The 23,370-nt window shown below is 39.5% G+C and overlaps 2 protein-coding genes across 2 annotated transcripts; both read left to right on the top strand.

The window, feature by feature from the left end:
- Nucleotides 1–10,370: 10,370 nt before the first annotated feature.
- On the top strand, nucleotides 10,371–11,192 carry LOC138902820 (uncharacterized). Its single transcript, XM_070190721.1, has 2 exons — nucleotides 10,371–11,040; nucleotides 11,140–11,192. Exons 1-2 carry the CDS (start codon nucleotides 10,371–10,373, stop codon nucleotides 11,190–11,192), a joined length of 723 nt encoding a protein of 240 aa, XP_070046822.1.
- Nucleotides 11,193–11,249: 57 nt separating this feature from the next.
- LOC138902819 (uncharacterized) lies at nucleotides 11,250–11,780 on the top strand. Its single transcript, XM_070190720.1, has one exon. The coding sequence runs from the start codon at nucleotides 11,250–11,252 to the stop codon at nucleotides 11,778–11,780; it is 531 nt and encodes a 176-aa protein (XP_070046821.1).
- Nucleotides 11,781–23,370: the final 11,590 nt, after the last annotated feature.

The raw sequence follows: 23,370 nt of genomic DNA, 5'->3' as shown, positions 1-23,370 counted from the left end.
ACAACACCGGATATAATGTCACATCTCATGTCAGGAAAATTCTCGGTTACACTGACTTCTTATCAAATATCACACACGATTCTGCCGAGGCGAGCGGCCCGATCCCATAAGAGTGTTTCATAGAACTGCCGAGGTGAACGACCCGATCCCATAAAATTGTGTTACAATATCTTGCCAAGGGGAACGACCCGATCCCATAAGAGTATGTTAAAATAATCCCTGCCGAGGCAAATGACTCGATCCCATAAGAATTTGTTAAAATATCCTACAGAGACGAACGTCCCGATCCCATAAGAATGTGTTACTGTGCCGAGGCGAACGACTCAATCCCATAAGAGTACTAATGAGGCATTCATCCCGATCCCACTAGAATAAGAAACTTTAACGGGTCCTTGACCCCACTCACGAATATGCGTGTGAGTTATGAAATTTAAGGAAACTTTATGATGAATACGCACAACTCGGGAGGAATCCATAAGAGAATTACAATTTCCACGGCTAATCGGGTAACTAGTCAAGTATCTAAAATCAAAGTCTGATACCTTATACAAATTAAGTCTCAGGCTAAATAAGATAATTAAGGCATGTAACTAGGCAAAGATAACTCATATTATACAAATAACGCATGGTGTTAGTCTAACTCTACCCGGACATAATAAAAAATTCTAGCATATACGCAGACACTCGTCACCTCATACGTGCGTAGCTCCCATAACATGTCGCACATAGCAATTATAACACCTACGAGTTAGATTCCCCCTCACAAGGTTAGACATGAGATTTACCTCACTCCAAAGTTCTATAACTGGCTCCAACTCCTTTCTAACACCTCAAACCGATGCCGATCGATCCAAAATTAGTTAAACAACGTGCAAACCCATAAAAATATACTCCAATACTCATAATTAAAAAATTTATAACAATTCCCAACTCCACTCGAAAGTCAACATTTTCAACCCTCGTGCCCACGTGCCCGAATTCCGAAAATTATCGAAGATAAACATTACCCATAACACCACGAACTCAAATATATAATTTATTCCTAATTGCATGTCCAATTTCGTGGCCAAAATTAAAATTTACCATTTCTAGGGTTTTCTTAAAAAATACCACAAATTTTCAAGTTTCAATCCATATAAAAATCATGTATCTAATTTACAACAAGTGGGAATCACTTACCTCGTTATAGATGATGAAAATGGCACTTCAAAATTCCCTCAAGCTCGTCTCCCATGGAAGAATTGAGATAAAATGAACCAAAACCTGAATTTCCAAGCTTACACATTGCTAGGCAACCCTTCACCGCGAACGCGGCATGCCCCTCCCGTTCGCGAAGCTCAACCAACTCTGGCTCCAAAACTCTTTGTCGCGAACGCAAGAAAAGTCTCGCAAATGTGATGCTTTACCAGGCTGCCTCATCGCGAACGCGTCCACACCATCGCAGACGTGACGGCGAAATCCCCTAGGCCAGCATCTTCATCGCGAACGCGAAGCTGACATTGCAAATGCGTAGCATTGCCGTCCAAACCTTTGCGAACGTGAGACAATAGTTGCGAACATGAAGCACAAAATCCTAGCAGCCAAATTCCTTCTTCGTGAATGCGTGAATCCCATCGCGTTTGTGAAGAACAACACCTGACACCAGCACCATCAGTTGCAAACCAAGGAAAAATAATCTGAACCCACCCCTAAACATACACGAGGCCCCCGACACCCCTTCCAACCACACCAATAAGTCCCAATACCTTATCCAAACTTATCCAAAGAATCAAAACGCCACAAATAGCATCAAAACCACGAATCGATGATCGAAATCCTTCTTTTAGCTTTCAAACATTCAAACTTTGTTGAATGCATCTGAATCATACTTAAACATTCCGGAATGATGCCAAATTTTACGCACTAGTCACAAATCACAATACGAACTTATTTCAATGCTCGGAATCCCAAAGGGTCATCGATAATACCAAAGTCCACTTCAAATCAAACTTGGAAAATTCTGAAATCTTCAAAATGCCAACTTTCCACAATAAGCATCGAAACGCTCCCGGACCATCCGATACTCAACTTGAACATATGCCCAAGTCCAAAATCAACATACGAACCTGTTCGATTATTCAAATCCTGATTTCGAGGTTATTTTGAAACCTTGGTCAACTCTTTCAACTTAAAGCTTCCGAATTGAGAATTATCCTTCCAAATAATTTTCGAACTTCCCAAAAACCGAAACCAACCACACGTGCAGGTCATAATACATAAAGTGAAGCTACTCAAGGCCTCAAACCGCCGAACGATGCGCTACAACTTAAAACGACCGGTCGGGTCATTACATTCTTCCCCACTTAAACATATATTCATCCTCGAACGTTCCAAGAACCGTTTCAGTGTTGCCACAAATCACTGTTTAACACTTCGTGCACCTACCCATTCCATCACAGCCCATATGATCACATTAGCCCAAGAAAGACTAAAGATCCTCCCTGCCACATTAACCCACAAGACTTAGAACCAGATTCCAACATCCAGAATTCTCTACCATTCCGAACCGATCAGTGACATTTCCCCCTCTAACATACATTATATAAATTTGATTGCACTGATTTCAGGTCCAACTACCTCGTCTCACCTAGTATAAGCTTCTTGGGCAATAAGCCACCTCAAACACCATCTAAAATCTCATACGACGCCAATAAGCTATAACTCGAATATGACCAATAAGGAAAAACGAACTCTGGCAAAGGAATCGTACTCATTATCTCATTGTTGCGGCGTGCAACCCAAACTACATATCATAACCATGGAGGCGTGCCACCCCATCTACACATAACAACCAATAAGTAAATACCCATCAAGATATAATGCTCATACCCACAAAATGCCAAAATATTGACCACAAGCAAACCAAGTGCATAAACACAACCATGGGAAGAGGGATAGGGTCATGCACTGCAAAAGCCCAAGCAAGACTAAGGTGCAATAAACAACCAACATCTCGAGAGCCGTCTTGCTCATATAATACCACAAGCTACGGCGTATCATAATACATGTGTGAATAATCAAGCCGTCTCACAACCCACATGGCATAAAAGAGTAGCACTTGAAATAGACGACGCCAGGAATATCATCCACCATATCCGAAGACCCGTCCATACGCGATGCTATGCCAAATAAGCATATTTGATATGGTATAAAATATACATTCACATTTGGCCTACCAACGGACCTCCAGTCAATTCTGATCATCCCCAAAATGGACCAGTGACCTTCCAAAGATCCACAATGACCTTATTTATGATACATATTAGCTACCGTCAAATCCTAAACAAACTCCACAGTCCGCAACTAAATAAATAGAGCGTATCTCAGCCATAAACTCTCCCATCACTGCCAGTACCAGAATATCCATACCTGATTTCAACCTTTGCCCCTTAAATGACTAACACACCACACTTATACAATCATCCCATTGGAGATACTCCTATGAACTTCCGCACCAGGTAGCAAAGTATGTACATCCATGCCACCAACGTAATATTTCTGTAATGCCAATTAAGAATCCACAAGTCAACACACAATACCTCGATGTCATATCTCAAGTAAGCAAAATTCTCGGTTATACTGACTTCTTATCAAATATCACGCACGATTCTGCCGAGGCGAGCGATCCAATCCCATAAGAGTGTTTCATAGAACTGTTGAGGCGAATGGCCCGATCCCACAAGAGTGTGTTACAATATCCTGCCAAGGCGAACGACCCGATCCCATAAGAGTATGTTAAAATAATCATGCCGAGGCAAACGACCCGATCACATAAGAATGTGTTACAATAATCCTACAGAGACGAATGTCCCGATCCCATAAGAATGTGTTACTGTGCTAAGGCGAACGACTTAATCCAATAAGAGTACAACTGAGGCGTTCATCTTGATCCCACTAGAATAAGAAACTTTAACGGTTCCATGACCCCATTCACGAATATACGTGACTTATGAAACTTAAGGAAACTTTATGATGAATAGGAACAACTCGGGAGGAATCCGTAAGAGCATTACAATTTCCATGGCTAATCGGGTAGCTAGTCAAGTATCTAAAATCGAAGTCTGATTCCTTATACAAATTAAGTCTCAGGCTAAATATGATAATTAAGGCATGTAACTAGGAAATGATAACTCAAATTATACAAATAAAGCATGGTGTTAGTCTAAATCTACCCAAACATAATAAGAAATTCTAGCATATATACAGACACTCGTCACCTCATATGTGCGTAGCTCCCATAACATGTAGCACATAGCAATTATAACACCTACGGGATAGATTCCCCCTCAGAAGGTTATACAGGAGACTTACCTCACTCCAAAATTCTATAACCGGCTCCAACTCCTTTCTAACACCTAAAACCGATGCCGATCGATCCAAAACTAGTCAAACAACGTGCAAACCAATAAAAATATTGTTACACCCCATGTTTTCGTACGTATTAGTACGTCGTAAGTCAATTGATATAAGCTTAGAAATGAAATCATCTTCGAAAAGTTTACAAAGTTAGTTAATCATGTTAACATGGAGGTTACTAATATTTAAGATCAGGAATACCAAGTACCAAGAGGGTTTGAAGGCTTAGAAGCTAAATGGATTGAAGAAAATAAGTTTTGTCAAAAGTCAACAAGTTAGAATGTTATAACATGTACTTTTAGGGTGAGACTAGGGTGCTTAACATTATAAGGCAATTATGTTATGATTTATTATAGTCGTATGATAGTCATGTGTTATGTTTTGATGTTAAGCGAGTTGTGGAACAAACGTTGGAAGAGGTCATCAATAGTTATAAATGTGCTGAAAATTAGGTCAAATGTAGCTGAGCTTTTATCCCAATATACTTAGAATTATGGGGTGATCCACATATCAAATTGAAGATCTATGAGTCTAGTTTCTAATGCATTTAACCATTTTTCAATACAATATTGAAGTAGAAATATATTCGCGTTTTCACCAGACTGCGCAAGCAGCTCCCATGGGACCCACAAAGTCGGTGTAAAATTTCAGCCCTTATTTAAGTCAATTCTAAATCGTTTTCACTTATTTTTTTCGTCCAAAACAGTTCCTAAATCCTCCTAAATTCTCTCCAAGGTTTCTTCCATGATTCTAGGGTGAAAACCTAAGATAAAAGCATGAATCCAATGCTAGAAACCTCGTGGTGCTTGCTAGATCGTAGTTCTTCACCTTGTGGCTGTTTTGAAGGGTTCTTCAAAGTGAAGTAACCTCAGGTTTCGTGTTTTCCTGTTGATTAAGGTAATAATCAGTCCCTCCTTCATATATATTAGATTTTCAAGGCAAACTACAAGTGTTTACACACCAACTTGAACACCAAAATTTGATTCAAGAAGAGAATACAACACCTATAGTGTTATGGTGTCATTGAGGATAATTGTGGGCTGAGTTTGGCTGAAATTTCATGTTTTTGCTACTGTATAAGGTGATTATAACAGCCTAATAATTGTTCTTAAGCTTTATTATATGATGGTTATGTTTTTAGGATGATAAACTACAAGTAAATACTTGGATTAGCTTGAGATGTTGTTGTTCTTGATGGATCGATTTGAAAGTTGCTCTTATGAACTTTAAGTGGCTGGAAATTATGGAAAATAAGTTGGCTATGATATTGTTAGTATGATTATGTTGGTTAACATGTCAACCTTCTTGAGGAAATTGGTAAATAGAAAAGGAAATGGCTATAAAGCACTAGGAAGTTGTCGACGGAGATATTATCTTGTGTTGGATTATTTCGGAGAACTTTAAAATTGAGTACAAGGTTGAAAATCCTTTAAACGCTATTTATTATTATACTGAATATATTACAAAGTTCAATAATGAATGATAATGGGGTTGAAGGGTGCTAAAGGGATTCAATTCGAACTTGCCGCTCGTCATGATATGTTGATGACTTTTTAATAAAATATTTTGTATCCTATTGTTGATGTTGTTCTTATTGTATTGCTCTAGTTGTTGTTGTTGGTATATGGTATTGGAGAAGACCCTTGTTACAGGGGAGATGCTACCCAAATTTATATATACGAGCTACTGGCTTAAGTTACGGACTTAGCCTTTACTCAGCACCTATTTTGAATCTCCTTATGCTAAGGTAGACTGAGTTGAGTTATTTGAAGAGTTGCTTGGAAGCTATTAAGGACTCAACGAGGTTAAGGTATGTTAAGGCTAAGACTTTCCTTCATTTTGGCATGATCCAGTAACTACATGTGTTTGATAACGAGACACAAAGAGAAGTTCGTACTCCTAAGTGTATGTGCATTATCCCCGTCTCATAAGTTATAGTGTTCTTCCTTATAGTCAGTTAAGTATTGTCTTCTTCCAGTCAAGAGAGTAAAGGGTCTATATATATATAAATATATACAGTATTATAGTATTTTCACCACCATCGAGCTATAATCGATGGGTAGGCCCCTATTGGGCAACCTCTGATCAGATGGTAACTTATATACCGAGCCGACTGTGGCCGAGCACCTATGAGCGAGCCTATAATGGCCGAGATACAGAGCCTAGTATGACCGAGCGCCTATGAGCAAGCCTACTATGGCAGAGCAGTTATATACCGAGCCTTATAGAGTCGGACAAGTATTTTACTTACTATATTAGAGAGTTGAATCAGCATCAACAGGTAAGCATATCTTCATATAATCATTGACTCCTAGTTACTTTCAGTTATTATAATATCAGTTCAATTTCAGATTCCATTTATTCAGTTGCCTTACATACACAGTACATTACTTCGTACTGACGTCCCTTTTGCCGGGGACGCTGCATTGCATGCCTGTAGGTCCTGATTGACAGCTGGATAAACCTTCCCAGTACACAGAGTCAAGCATCAACTTGATTGGTAAGCTCCACTTCCTCGGAGTTACCAGGTCTAGACCCTGGAGGTTAATCATGTTAACTTGGAGGTTACTAATATTTAAGATTAGGAATACCAAGTAACAAGAAGGTTTGAAGGCTTAGAAGCTAAACGGATTGAAGAAAATAAGTTTCGTCGAAAGTCGACAAGTTGAAATATTATAACATGTACTTTTGGGGTGAGACTAGGGTGCTTAACATTATAAGAAGATTATGTTATGATTTATTATAGTGGTATGATAGTCGTGTGTTATGTTTTGATTTCAAGCGAGTTGTGGAACAAAAGTTGGAAAAGGTCATCACAAGGTGCATTCATAAATGTGCAGAAAATTAGGTCAAATGTAGCTGAGCTTTTATCCCAATATACTAGGAATTACGGTGTAAGGCCCCTTAAAATTTCGCAAAGGAAAAATAATATTTTATGGTGCTAGACTAGGCTTACGTTCTCGCCATGACTCACACATTTTGGGTCGAACAATACATTGAGGAGTAAAGGAAAATTTTTGGCAGGGAAATGCATTTATGCGGTCCATTATGCGACCGCAGAATCACCCTACGGGCCGCATAATGGCCGTGGAGTGAGGCAGGTATGGGCTGGGATGGATGCCATTCTGCGAAAGACTACGCAACTGCATAACTTTTATGCGGTTTATTATGCGACCGCAGAACAGGTCTACGGGTCATATAGTGACCGCAAACCCAGGCAGATATTTCCAATTTTTGGCACCAAATTGTACGGCCGATATGCGGACCGCATATCCTGTTCCGGAGCTTCATTTTTTGGGTTTTCTATAACCCGACCCTACTTCGTTAAATAGATGATTTGTACTATTTTTGAGCTAAAACCTGATATTTTGAGAGTGAGAGATTGCCCTAGAGGTAAGATTCTACACCCTAACCCTCAATCTCGAATTTTATCAAGAATTGATTAATTAGTAAAATAATTCTTGTGTATGGGAGTTGGTTATTTTGCATGCATGTGTTATAAAAGGGTGTAGAAAAATTATTGAGCTAAAAATGGTAAAGAATGGGTTGTGGGGTGATGGAATCCTCCATAAAAGGACTTTGATACCTTAATGCACAGCTAGTGTTTGATAAAATGCTCAAATGAGCTAGAACCATGATTATCTTCCTAATTTTGGTTCAACTTGTTATATCTCTAAAATAGATTGAAGTTGCTAAGATTTCAGGAACATTTTAGAGGTTAAGGAAGCTCAATTGAGGTATGTTGGCTAAACTCTTCTCTAAGAATTGGAACCCCAATATCCTTGTAAGTTCCAAGATATTTATTACAAATCGAGTACTCCGAATAAGTTTTGTGACAAAGATATATGTTCAATTCGTGTTTCAAATGGTCTTATCATATTGTATTATAAATTGAGGATGTGTTCCAAACTATGGATTGTGTATCTACATGTTATGATTCCAAGTCGTGATTTATGTGGAAATTATTATGCTAAATTGTGAAGAGATTGTGAATGGGATTACACCTCCACCCGCATACATTGGGGTAAGGCGGCAATGCCGCTTTGTGTATGGTTTTGGTATTGTTGTTGCACCACCACCCACATATATACATTGGGGTGAGGCAGCAATGCCGCTTTATATAGGTATTGGTATCGTTGAAGCATTTTCACCCATATATATTGGGGTGAGGCGGCGGGGTCGCTTTGTGTGAAATGGGTATTGTCTTTACACCTCCACCCGCATACATTGGGGTGAGGCGGAAGGGCCGCTTGAGTAGAGTTTTGGTATTGTGCTTAAACCTCCACCTATATACGTTGGGGTGAGGCGGCAGAGCCGCTTTGTGTGAAAATGGTTACAGAGGATCTCATCTTAAGTTCTATAAATGTTAATGACAACTATTGATAAGCTTGCTTTGGTTTAAATGACTATCTATGCTATTCTATTGTCGCCTTGATTCATCATATCCATACTATATTTCTGAATTCTTAAATTGGTGTTTGGTTTTCATACTAGTACTATTTGACATGTACTAACGTCCCTTTTGCTGGGGGCGCTGCATATTTAATGGATATAGATGGTTCCATAGCAGATGATACTGACTAGTGACAACAATGCTCATTCTTCCCAACTGACCTGGTGAGCCCCATCTCATTCCAGGGTTGTGCATATTTTGTTTCATATGTGTTTTAGGTATAGCCGAAGCCTTGTTGCCGGCACTATAATTGTACTCTTTGTTATTTTTAGAGGCTCCGTAGACTAAGTGTGGGTTGTGTATGGGTGTTGGGAATGTTAAACAAGTTGTTTTGTGATTAAATCACTCGTTCCACTTTGAACCATGAAGGTAGGTGTGTGTGTGTGTGTGTGTTTTGAGACTTATTAAAGGAGTAACTAATAGTAATGAATTGGTATTGTAGACATGATCACCTTATTGTGTAATTAACGAAAATATGTATTGTCCTTATTCATGGATGAGTTTGGGTAGAAGGAAATTTAACAGGCTTGCTCGGCTGGGTTCACTCAGTTGAGCGCCGGTCACGCTCCCCGATTTTGGGGCCTGACAAACTTGGTATCAGAGCCTAAGGTTTTAAAGTGTCCTAGGATGTCTCAGAGCCGTGTCTAGTAGAGTCCTTCTTATTTGTGTGTTGTTGACCACATATATAATTAGGATGCTACTTGGGCATTTAGGAATAATATCCTTCTTTCATGTTCTCGATCGTGCTATAAAGCTTATTATAAGATTGTTCCTCCTTTAACTCGTGTGTTGCTCTAATATTTCAGTACATGGCACCTAAGAAAATGTCACCCTGGGAGTGGCAGTTAATCCTATATTTGATGATGCGGGTGAGCACCCGAGGGGTGAGGATATTCCCCCAGTTACTACACTGCATGATTCTACTACAGCTGATCAGACCGCACCTGTTCCTACGCCTATTGAAGGTGCAACGGTTCCTCCAACTGATATCCCAGTTCCACCTCCAGCTCCAGCTTCCGATTCTGGTGTGTCTGATGTTGATCTTAGGGGAGCCATACAGATAGTGGCTTCTCAAGCCTAGAGATCGAGTGTTGGGCCTACTTCTTCCAGTCAGCCAGGGGAATCTGCTAGTTCGAGGGTAAACAAGTTTCTTCAGTTAGATCCTTCGGTGTTTACGGGTACTGATCTCGAGGAGGACCCCCAAGACTTTGTTGATGATATGCACAAAACTCTCCGGGTTATGCATGCTATAAAGACAGAGGGAGTGGAGTTGGCCTCCTACCGCCTGAAAGGGATGGCCTATTCTTGGTTTCAGTTATGGGAGGAATCCTGTGAGGAGGGAAGCCCTCCGGCAAGGTGGGGTGAGTTCACCGATGCCTTTATGGATCATTTCTTGCCTTCCGAAACTAAGGCTACCTGTACCGCTGAGTTTGAAAGCCTAAAGCAGGGTAGTATGAATGTGTGGGAGTATCATATGGAGTTTGCGCGCCTGTCCAAATATGCTATTCACATGTTGCCCACTATGGAGGCTAGAGTTCGCCAGTTTGTACAGGGCCTTAGCCTTTTGGTTATTAATGAGGCCGCTACAGCTGCCGTGAATTTCGATATGAACTATGGTAAGATGGTGGCATTTTCTCAAGCCATAGAGACTCGTAAATTGAAGAATGGAATGGAGCGTCAGAGTAGCAGCAAGGCCAGGTCCGTGGGCAACTTTGGTGGTTCTTCTGGTGGTGGTGGTAGGTCGGCATTCAGGGGAGGGTCATCAGGACCATCTCAATCATTCGCTCAGTCTTCGATGAGTGCACAGTCATCTGGACCCAGTCAGGGCAATAAGGTACCCCATCAGCAGGGTCGGCCCGATAGAAGGTTTCAGCAGTGGAGGCTCCCATGCCCTAAGTGTAGGAGGACGCACTTTGGGTTCTGCTTCATGTACCTACCTGTATACTATGGGTGCGGTGTGAGGGGTCACATTCAGAGGGATTGCCGCTCGTCCCGCCGAAATATGGGCAGAGGTGCAGCGCGGCCAGCTAATTCTGTAGCTACTACATCCACAACACCTCTAGCTCGAGACACCCCAGCACCCGCAGGGCATGGTGCAGCTAGGGGTGGTGCACAAAATTCGGGAGGGCCCAGTAGATTTTATGCTATGCGGAGGCATCAGGATTCAGAGGCTTCTCCAGATGTTGTCACAGGTATATCGTCTGTCCAATCCCATGATGTATATGCTCTTATTGATCCCAATTCCACTTTGTCATATGTCACTCTTTATGTTGCTATGGAATTTGGGATAGAACCGGAAAAGCTTCATGAGTTGTTCTCTATATCTACTCCACGGGTTTATTGAGATTGTGTTGTCATGTTGCGTGGTCGGTACACCGTGGCCATTCTTATTGAATTGAGAATGGTCGATTTTGATGTGATAATGGGGATGGATTGGCTTTATTCATGTTTTGCCAAGCTTGATTGCCGAACCAAACTTGTTAGGTTCGAATTTCTAAATGAGCTAGTTATTGAGTGGAAGGGCAATGATGTAGTACCGAAGGGTAAGTTTATTTCTTACCTTAAGGTTACGAAAATGATCAACAAGGAGTGTATTTACCATTTGGTCTGGGTTACGTACACCGATGTTGAGGCACCTACACTTGAGTCCGTGCCTTTTGTGAATGCATTTTCGGGAGTCTTTCCGGATGAACTCCTTCGGATCCCACCAGACAAGGAGATTGATTTTGGGATTGATGTGATGCCAGACATGCATCCTATGTCTATTCCACCCTACAGAATGTCACCGACAAAATTTAAGGAGCTAAAGGAACAATTGAGAGATTTTTTAGAAAAGGGTATTATCCGGCCGAGTATGTCGCCTTGTGGTGCACTGGTCCTTTTTGTAAGAAAGAAAGATGGGTCATTGAAAATTTGCATTGACTATCTGTAGCTTAACAAGGTCAAAATCAAGAATAAGTACCCACTACCAAGGATAAATGACTTGTTTGACCAATTGCAGGGTGCTAGGTATTTCTCCAAGATCGATTTAAGATCTGGTATCACCAATTGAAGATCAGGGAGCAGGATGTTCCGAAAATAGCTTTTATAACCCGATATGGGCACTTTGAATTTTTGGTAATGTCTTTTGGGCTAACAAATGCCCCAGCAGCTTTCATGGATCTTATGAATCGAGTCTTCAAGACTTTCCTTGACTCCTTTGTGATAGTGCTTATTGACGATATCCTTGTATATTCATGCAACCGAGAGGACCATGCCGATCACCTCAAGGAAGTGTTGCAGACTCTGTATCAGCACCAGTTGTATGCAAAATTTTCAAAATTTGAATTTTGGGAAGAATTGGCCGAGGCCTACAACCCCAATAGAGATTCGCAGTTTCTTAGGCTTAGCGGGTTATTACAGGAAGTTTGTGGAGGGTTTTTCTACCCTTGCCTCTCCATTGACTAAATTGACTCAGAAGGCAGTTAAGTTCCAATGGTCAGATGCTTGTGAAAGGAGCTTCCAGGAGTTGAAATTGAGATTGACTACGGCACCAGTGTTGACCTTACCAGAGGGTGAAGATTGATTTGTGGTATATTGTGATGCTTCAAGAATTGGTCTTGGGTGTGTATTAATGCAACAGGGCAAGGTGATAGCTTATGCTTCTAGGCAACTCAAGAATCATGAAAAGAATTATCCAACACATGACTTAGAACTTGCAGCGGTGGTATTTGCGTAGAAGATTTGGCGTCATTACCTTTATGGGGTCCATGTAGATATATTCACGGACCATAAGAGCCTTCAATATATTTTCAAATAGAAGGAGCTGAATCTGAGGTAGAGAAGATGGCTTGAGTTACTCAAAGATTACGACATCGATATCCTGTATCACCCGGGAAAGGCCAATGTTGTGGCGGATGCTCTTAGCCAAAAATCTATGGGTAGTTTGGCTCACTTGGAGGCATATCAAATATCATTGGCCAAGGAAGTTCATCGATTGGCTAGTTTGGGAGTTCGTCTTACAGACTCTAGTAAAGGAGGGGTGATTTTTCAAAATAGGGCTGAATCATCGCTTGTTGTGGAAGTCAAAGAGAAGCAACACAATGATCCATTTCTGGTGAAATTGAAAGAGGGGATTCATAAACATAAGACTACGACCTTTTCTCTCGGCTTGGATGATGGTACGCTAAGGCACCAAGGGCGTCTATATGTTCCAAATGTGGATGGTCTCTGGGAAAGAGTCATGACTGAGGCTCACACTTCTAGGTATTATGTGCACCCGGGCTCTACAAAAATGTGCCATGATCTTAAGGAAGTTTATTGGTGGAATGATATGAAGAGAAATGTAGCGGACTTTGTGCCGAGATGTCTAAATTATCAACAAGTGAAGGACGAACACCAACGGCCCGGTGGGTTGGCACAGAACATAGAAATTCCAAATGTGGAAGTGGGAAATGATTAATATGGACTTTGTGGTAGGATTACTGCGCACTCCGCGCAAGTTTTACTCCATTCGGGTAATTGTGGATCAACTCACAAAATTAGCACACTTTTTGCCGGTTAAGGCTACCGACACAACGAAATAGTATGCTCAATTGTATATTAAGAAAATAGTCGGGTTGCATGGCCCTACAGTTTCCATCATTTCTGATCGCGGAGCACAATTCACTGCTAGTTTTTGGTAGAAATTTCAGCAAGGTTTGGGTATGCAGGTGAATATTGGTATAGACTTTCACCCGCAGACTGATGGGCAGGCAGAGCGAACTATTCATACGCTTGAGGATTTGTTGTGCGCTTGTGTTCTAGACTTCAAAGATAACTGGGATGATTATTTGCCACTCATAGAATTTGCCTACAATAATAGTTATCATGCTAGTATTCAAATGGCACCGTTCGAGGCTTTATATGGTAGGAGATATAGATCTCCCATTGGGTGGTTTGAAATTGGGGAAGCATAGTTGATAGGGCCAGACCTCGTGCATCAGGCTATGGAAAAAGTTATGATCATTAAGGAGCGGTTGGATACTGCTCAGAGCCGTCAGAAGTCCTATTCGGATGTTCGTCGTAGGTATTTGGAGTTCAAAAAAGATGATTGGCCATTCTTGAAGGTTTCCCCCATGAAGGGTGTAATGCAATTTGGTAAGAAAGGGAAATTGAGTCCGAAGTATGTCGGACCGTACAGAATCATTCAGAGGATCGGTGAGGTGGCGTAAAAGCTTGAGCTACCACCTAAGATGTCATTAGTGCACCCGATATTCCATGTGTTTATGTTGAAGAAGGTAGTTAGAGATCCGTTAGCTATTGTGCCGTTGAAACCATTGAGGTTAATGAAGAACTGTCGTATGAATAAATTCCAATTGCCATTCTTGATAGGCAAGTCCGAAAGTCTAGGAATAAAGAAATTGCCTCCATGAAGGTGTTGTGGCAAAACCAGTAGGTTGAAGAGGCTACTTGGGAGACCGAGGAAGAGATGAAAAAGAAGTATCCTTACTCTTTTGTATAAGCTATGTAACCTTTATATTAAAACTGTCGCCTATGTATTCTTGTATCACTTGTTCAGTTAATGTAAAGGTGCTTCTTTCTAAATGTATTGTATGTGAGGCCACATTTGGTGTTGTTTTGTGTTATGTTATGTCGTGGGATTATGTATATGTTGTTAGGATGTGTTTCTAGGGTTCTCTGGCAGGTGGATAGTCTCAGTTACAAGGGATACTCTGGCAAATTTTTTAGAAATATAGGGAGTTAGCCAAATTTTAAAACTACTAGTGAGTGTGAATTAACAGTTGGGCCACATTTGATGCTAATAACAGATTTTGACCCTTATTCGAGGACGAATGATCCTAAGTGGGGGAGAATGTAAGGCCCCTTAAAATTTTGTAAAGGAAAGGTAATGTTTTATAGTGCCGGACTAGGCTTACGTGTTTGAGGATTGTAGAAATTCTTCATGGTGCCGGACTAGGCTTACGTGTTTCATGGTGCAGAATGACTATGAAGAGTAATTGCTTGTATTTAAAGATAACTGAGAAGGCATGAAACGAATTATTTGATCTACAACCTGGAGTTAGTTACGTTATGAACAAACTTAAGATTTCAGAGTGTTATCCATACAATATATATGTTGACAATGATACAGCTATAGGAGACTCCATTATAAGTAAAAGAAAGAATTGAGTCCACACCACAGACAAAGCTTGAATTGCTAGAAGGGTATATCATGGATGTTCCATAGCGTCCACGGGGGGCTAAAGTAATAACTAATGCCCTGAGCTGCAGATCAGAAGATAGCGTAAGCCTAATTAAAGGCTGAGATAAGAAACTAAAGAGTTACATCAGCTAAGTGAATTAGGAGTATGATTATTAGACCCCGATGTATATAGAAATCGTGATTTAGAACATTGTAGAATCACTCTAAATATCAGAAGTACAAAAGAGATAGTACAACAGCCATATTCTATAATGGCTCTACGAGAAATCTAGTTAGAAGAGTACCAACCTCATAAGAAGTCAGTATGAAACTTCCGCCGGATTGTGTATGCACATGAGGTGCAAGTATTATAGTAGAGCTTTAAGGTATGGATGTGAATTCCACCTATGTAGAAGGGAGGTTATGAAAGGGATAGAAGATACGATGCAAGATTTAAAGGTATGTAAGCTACATGTGAAGAAGGTATGAGATTCCCAAGTACAGAAGGTTACGAATAATCTAGATATCAGATAGAGGGCTGGAAGGGTCGTAATTCTGTATCAAGAAATGATAGTTATGTCATCAGTGGCATATCTTCCAGCCTATAGTTTTCAGGTACAGAGAGGTCTAGTTAAGAGAGTAAAGAAGAGTTAGAGACGATATGATGTCTGGCTTGAGGTTCCAAAATAACATAAGAAAATCTATGGTTCTAGCAAGTTAAAGGAAGGTTGTGAGTAGTATAAATAGAAATGTGAAGGTCACAAGCTAGAGTATGGTAGAATGACAAGATTTTAGGTAGATAGGAGTAAGGATAAGAAAGGGTGAGTGAGAAGGTGACAAGAATAGGTAAGTCTATGGGATTAAACTCATCACATCAAGAGAGCTGATGGTTTCTGTAAGTTATAAAAAGCTCAGTATAGCCTGAATGAACTCAGAGGAGTTAAAGACTAGGAGCATTTAGAAGAGATGGAATGCCACCCTACTGGTAGAATAAGGGTGTAATAGCGATAGATAAGAGGATGACGTTTAGGCCTTTGATTAGGTAATGATTCAAAGAAAAGGGATTTCATGAATTGTACAGGATTAAAATACCCCCATAAGGTGAATCACGTTGGGATGCTATGAAATACAGTTATTGAAGTATAGTATTGTACCTAAGTGGATCAGGCAAATAACTCCAGATGTTCCCCAATGAGACGTGAGCCTTAGTGACAAACATGGTCAGACAATATATTACATAAGAGGTTTCAAGTGATCAGCGGTAGATTATAGATCAACATTAAGGTGAATCAACAATAGATGGATGAATGTTCCAAAATGTGAGATGAGATTAGGTTGTCATTCTTAAGATGAATAGTAATGAGGAAACATTAAGAGACTTAAATTTATACATATAGGATAAGTAGCGAGAGAGTAACCTGGAGTTGGGTAGCAGACCTTGGTCATAATAAATCAATGTATGTGTTGTGGTATAGTATAAGCTACCTAGATACAATAAATCCATAAGCATAGCTAACCGAGGCTATGAAACAAGATATAACAATAGTCGTAAGTTTGACAAAGTATCGAGCGAAAAACTTCAGTAGACCTATAGATTCCCAGAGGGACAGCTTGTCATGCCCCGAACCTGGGGAGGCGTGGCTGGCACTCGGTGTCGTGCTGGCTCAAGCGAACCACTGTGTAACTCATTTGTTTTTCTTTTGTAACTATCATGGCCAACATGGCCACAACTGTCCGACCGTCTGTGGTAAATATGTAACTGCCCAACCGGCCGTAGCTCGGTGATTAATGAATATGCGTATCTACCCAACCGGTGGTATATAATAATACATAACTGCCCAACCTGTGGTAACTGTCTGACCGTCTGTAACACGATGGTAAATGAATATGCATGAAGATGCATGTATTACCATATTATAAATATTAGCCTCTCTATCATATACCTCAATAGGGACTAGATACATACTTAGACATGCTTGAATATCACTTTACGGGAATGAATAACATAGACACCCTTGACAGCTAAGAGTAGAATAACTTATGAAATACCATTACGTTTACGTATCGTTTCTTGGATCATGACAAAAGAAGGTAGGATTAGCCTTAACATACCTTTGTCGCTTACCTAACCACACGACGGCGGTTTAGCCCGTTAATAATCTAATCTCTTGAACCGACTTGAAGCTCTGGTTTAGAAATTAGAAATGGCTCTGGCAAAGGCAAAATAATACTAGTAGTATTTGGTAATAAAAGAGTTAGAGTTTCTTCATATTTGGTTCGCTTATTATGATGATCATCAACAAAAACTCCATGAAAGGATCTGTTAGATTTCTGTATTTCTTGAACCACAATTTTCAAATTAGAAGAGCTCATATCCAATGGTGTTTTTATGTGAAGCTGAGTTTGATGAGGATGAATATTGAGAAGTCTTAAGGTACAAAAAAATGTAGAATACTATCAAAGTTGAAGTTATGAAAGCTAGAATAGTTGGTTTTATGAATAAACCTTTGAACCTACGATTCCATTGAGATGAAACAACCATATTTGTTAAACTTACGGGGTCTTACAATAATATAGTCACAAATCCTCTATAATTTCATGAATGGTCTTAATCCCTTCAAGCTCATATGGATTACTACGACTCATCCTAATATTAAAGTACGGGATGTAACATCCTTCCCCCCTTTAAAACATTCGTCCTCGAATGTTAACTCTTAGAGATTTACAAAACTTTTGCTAGGGTCTGCTCTGTAAACTAAACTAAAATCCAACCTCTATTTGAAGTCTCGACTATTCACAACCTTTTGTACTTGAGTATCTCGTATCTTCTTCACTTTTACCTTACTTACTTTTCAATCTCGCATCGTATCTTCTGTTTCTTTCATAACTTCCTTTCCACATAGGTGGAAATTATGCCTTAAAGCTCTATTGTGATACCTGCACCTCTGGTGCATACAAAATCTGGTGAAGCTTCATACTGACTTCTTACGACTCAAATTTATGGCACGATTTGGAAACAAAAGAAGGGTAACATTTCCTAATTGCCCTATAGCCTCTCAGTTATAAATGTGGCGCACAATACATCCATAAGTGAGACTCTACTAGGCACGGCTTTATAGACACCATAGGATACGACCCGCTCTGATACCACTTTGTCACGCCCCGAACCTAGGGAGGCGTGGATGGCACTCGGTGCCGTGCTGGACCGAGCGAACCACTGTGCAACTCATTTATTTTTCTTCTGTAACTATCATGGGCCAACATGGCCACAACTCATAATGTATAACTATAAGTGGGCAACACTGTATCACTGAACTATTTTTCTTAAAACATGAATACAAATGGGCCGTCAAGGCCTCTAATATACTGTACAAAATGAACCTCTGTCTACAAAGCCTCTAAGATTATTTGACATCAATTGGGATGGGGTACCGGCCTACCCATAAGTCTGTAGCAAAACTCTAACACGATAACTTATAGACTCGGCTGCACTCCGAATGAGGTGGAGTCTTACCGATCCTTCGCTGAATGCTAACCTTGCCTACCATAAGGGCTCGTCAAACTATTTTTCTATACCTCCAGGCATGAATGCAGTGTCCCCAACAAAAGGACGTCAGTACGAATAATGTACTGAGTATGTAAGGCAGAACTAAAACATAACAGTAAGTCAACATTAATTGAAGATATAAAAATTAACCTGAATCTCTGAAGTGCCATCATATGTGCATACTTATCATACTTACATATATATAATGCTTCTCTTTGAGACTATTATCCATATGTATGATGTATGACTACCCAACTGATCAGTGATAACTGTCCGATCGGCCGTAGCACGGTGGTAAATCTATAATTGCCCGATCGGCCGTAGCTTGGTGGTAAATATATAACTGCCCAACCGGCCTTAGCTCGGTGGTAAATGTATGACTTCCTGACCGGCCGTAGCTCTGTGGTTAATGAATATGCATGTCTACCCAACCGGTGGTAAATAATAATACATAACTGCCCAACCGATGGTAACTGTCCGACCATCCGTAGCACGGTGCTAAATGAATATGCATGAAGATGCATGTATTACCATATTAAAAATGTTAACCTCTCTATCATATACCTCAATAGGGACTAGATACATACTTAGACATGTTTGAATATCACTTTACGGGAATGAATAAAATAGACATCCTTAACTGCTGAGAGCAGAACCACTTATGAAATAGCATTATGTTTACGTATCGTTTCTTGGATCATGCCAAAAGAAGGAAGGATTAGCCTTGAAATACCTTTGTTGTTTACTTAACCACACAACGACAGTTTAGCCCGTTAATACTCCAATCTCTTGAACCGACTTGAAGCTCCGGTTTAGAAATTAGAAATGGCTCTGGCAAAGACAAAATAATACTAGTAGTATTTGGTAATAAAAGAGTTAGAGTTTCTTTATCTTTGGTTGGCTTATTATGATGATCATCAACAAAAACTCCACGAAAGGATCTGTTAGATTTCTGTATTTCCTGAATCACAATTTTCAAATTAGAAGAGCTGATATCCAATGGTGTTTTTATGTGAAGCTGAGTTTGATGAGGATGAATATTGAGAAGTCTTAAGGTACAAAAAAAATGTAGAATACTATCAAAGTTGAAGTTATGAAAGCTAGAATAGTTGGTTTTATGAATGAACCTTTGAACCTACGATTCCATTGAGATGAAACAACCATATTTGTTAAACTTTCTCTCTGGTTCATGAAGAAGGTTTATATTTATAGTGCGGAGAAGAGAGGGAGCTGGATTTTATTGAAAAAGAAAACCATGAAATGAAAAGTACTCTTCTTATAATAATATTACAACTTTTTTCTATAAAAATGTATAGTAGTTCCTTACATTTAAAGTGAATGGAAGGTATTGAGAGTTATCCTATATTTCCTTCCTTTAAATGCTGCCACCGTCAACTATCCTTCTCAAGGTCTCATGCCACCTATTTTAATATAATACATGTAAGAGTCACAATGTTCCTAAAGGCAAAAGCTGCCACGTGAGATTAAACATAAAACTCCTTAAGTGTTTGGAAATTGAAATAACTAATAAAAGGATGATAAATATGATTTTAATAAAAGAAAGTTCTGCCTTTAGTTTAAAGCTAAAAATAGACACATAATAAGATATGAACTATATTAAAGAAGCCAACGTACTACTCAAATGCCAATTATGGCATTTTCATGTAAAAGAAAATAAACAGCGGGTCTTCTTTATCATCTCCTACAGGAAAGACTAGTGTTTATAGTAACCAAATAATTAAAGCATATCTTGAGCACATAAGTAGAAAAGAGGCGTATGAACAAATAGCACATAATTCTCCCTAATCTCATATAAAGAGTAAAAATTTTCGTACGCTTAATTCTTAAAATAGTAAAAAGATAACCTTCTTTTCTTATGAAAAAAAATAATTTCTATCTTTACAATAAATAAATCTCATAAAATTCTCATATTATGTGTATAATTTAAAACATGTTCGAAAGTAGTAATATTAATAACTATATAAAATTATATTTTCAAACTTTTTTGCAAAAATGTTCCACTCAAAATACCATGTCAAATGTATATAACGGTATCAAGGTTGTTAAACTTATGGAGTCTTATAATAACATAGTCACAAATCTTCTATAATCTCATGAATGGTCTTAATCCCTTCAAGCTCACATGGATTACTACGACTCATCCTAATATTAAAGTACGGGATGTAACACAACTTGTCATAGTTCTATATATCTTCACAAAGTGAGGTCTAGAGATTGGCTAAAATCTGGAGGAAAAAGGAGAGAAGAGTCACATAGGCGCACATATAAGGACAGAGTCATACATGTTGCATGGCATAATGTATCAACAGTTATGAGATTGGAAGAATTCCGACCACAAGTCGTGGTGTGAGAAAGAGGCCTAAAGGGGGAATGCCCTGGCCTTTGGATTTATTCACAGAACAGCTGCCTAAATTGAAACGACAACAATAAAGTATTTGTAAGAGCTATAGATTATGAGACTGATAAGCACATCAGTCAATATTCGAGGACGAATGTTCCAAAGGGGGGAATGATGTTACACCCCATATTTTCGTACTTAAGAGTACGTCGTAAGTCAATTGATATAAGCTTAGAAATGAAATCATCTTTGAAATGTTTACAAAGTTAGTTAATCATGTTAACATGAAGGTTTATAATATTTAAGATCAGGAATACCAAGTACCAAGAGGGTTTGAAGGCTTAGAAGCTAAACGGATTGAAGAAAATAAGTTTCGTCGAAAGTCAACAAGTTGGAATGTTATAATATGTACTTTTGGGGTAAGACTAGGGTGCTTAACATTATAAGAAGATTATGTTATGATTTATTATAGTCGTATAATAGTCGTGTGTTATGTTTTGATGTCAAGCGAGTTATGAAACAAAAGTTAGAAAAGGTCATCACAAGTTGCATTTATAAATATACTGAAAATTAGATCAAATGTAGCTGAGCTTTTCTCCCAATATACTTGGAATTATGGTGTAAGGCCCTATAAAATTTCTCAAAAGAAAAATAATATTTCATGGTGCCGGACTAAGATTACGTGCTCGCCGCAGCTCGGACTTTTTGGGTCAAACAATACATTGAGGAGTAAAGGAAAATATTTGGCAGGGAAATATATTTCTGCGGTCCATTATGCGACCGCAGAATCACCCTACGGGCTGCATAATAGTCGCAGAGTGAGGCAGGTATGGGCTGGGATGGATTCCATTCTGCGATCGACTATGCGACCGCAGAATGTTCTGCGGTTCATTATGCGACCGGAGAACAGGTCTGCGGGTCGCATAGTGACCGCAAACCCAGGCAGATTTTTCCAGGTTTTGGCACCAAATTGTGCAGCCGATATGAGGACCGCATATCCTGTTTCGGAGCTTTATTTTGGATTTTTTATTACACCCGACCCTACTTCGTTAAATAGACGATTTGCACTATTTTTGAGCTAAAACCTGATATTTTGAGAGTGAGAGAGTGCCCTAGAGTGGGAGAGTGATCTACAACAAATTGTCCTTCAATTCTTGCTCAAATCGTTGAAGATTAACAAGTAAAACTCACTAGGTTTTTATCCTAGAGGTAAGATTCTACACCCTAACCCTCAATCTCGAATTTTATCTAGAATTGGGTAATTAGTAAAATGATTCTTGGGTATGGGAGTTGGTTATTTTGCATGCATATGTTATCAAAGGGTGAAGAAAAATTATTGAGTTAAAAATGGTAAAGAATGGGTTGTGGGGTGATGGAATCCTCCATAAAAGGACTTTGATACCTTAATGTACACCTAGTGTTTGATAAAATACTCAAATGTTATCATTTTTTTTGCTCTCGGCGCATGTTAAGGGTCGGTCTTTTTTGGCTCTCGGTGCATGTTAAGCAAGGCATGCTATCATACACCGTCTAAATGAAAAACATGACCCATAACCACCAACAAGGGGGTCGTCCGACGACTATGATCGAGGCAATGGTAACCCTGGCGATTGGAATTCAACGGAGGAAAATTCCTCTGACTTTTGGAAGTTTCCTCTCTTCGAAGTTTCAATCAATCGAAGAGGAGAGTGAAATTCAGGTAGAATTGGATGATTCTAATCAGAAATCTCCTTTAAGGGGAGGGAAAAATGAGCAAGTGAAGAAGGAAATTCATGAACCGCGTCGACTCCAATTCTCTAAAATTGGTACTGATAAGCATCTAAAAACTATGGCGGAGAAGGAGCAGACTGAACAAACTGAAGGACTGGGAAATAATCATGGATCTCAAATGGGGAAACCACTTACCTATGTTCCTCCATCAATGAGGGATGGAAAGTTGGTGGTGAATATTGTAGCTGATGATATCAAGTCATAGCAGGAACTATGGAATTCAGCATTGATAGGATATGTACTTGGAGACACACCATATGCTCGATCAATGGACAATTACGTAACCACGGTATGTAATTTTGTTGCAAAACCTAAGATTCTGTATCATGAAAAAGGATACTATATTTTCAAATTCCAAACAATAGAGGATAGAGATTTGGTCTTGCATGCTGGCCCATATACATATCACAACAAATTGTTCATTCTGAAGAACTGGGAAAGTGATTTCTATTTTGACCCAGAATGCATTAGCACTATTTGATTGTGGGTGAAACTCCTAGGTCTACCAGTGGGATATTGGTCTCATGAAGCTTTAAGCAAATTGGCTAGTGGAGTAGGTAAGCCAATGTATACAGACAAAATAACTGCAGAAATGGAGAGGATCTCTTATGCTCGAGTATTGGTTGAAGCAGATGTTTCTCAGCCCTTGCTAGAATGTATTAAGCTTGATACACCTTTTAGTG

This window comes from Nicotiana tomentosiformis, chromosome 12, assembly GCF_000390325.3.
Source record: "Nicotiana tomentosiformis chromosome 12, ASM39032v3, whole genome shotgun sequence".
In the NCBI taxonomy this organism is placed as follows: domain Eukaryota; kingdom Viridiplantae; phylum Streptophyta; class Magnoliopsida; order Solanales; family Solanaceae; genus Nicotiana; species Nicotiana tomentosiformis.
Note: the sequence above shows the minus strand (reverse complement) of the source record. Positions and strands in the feature narration are given on the sequence as shown.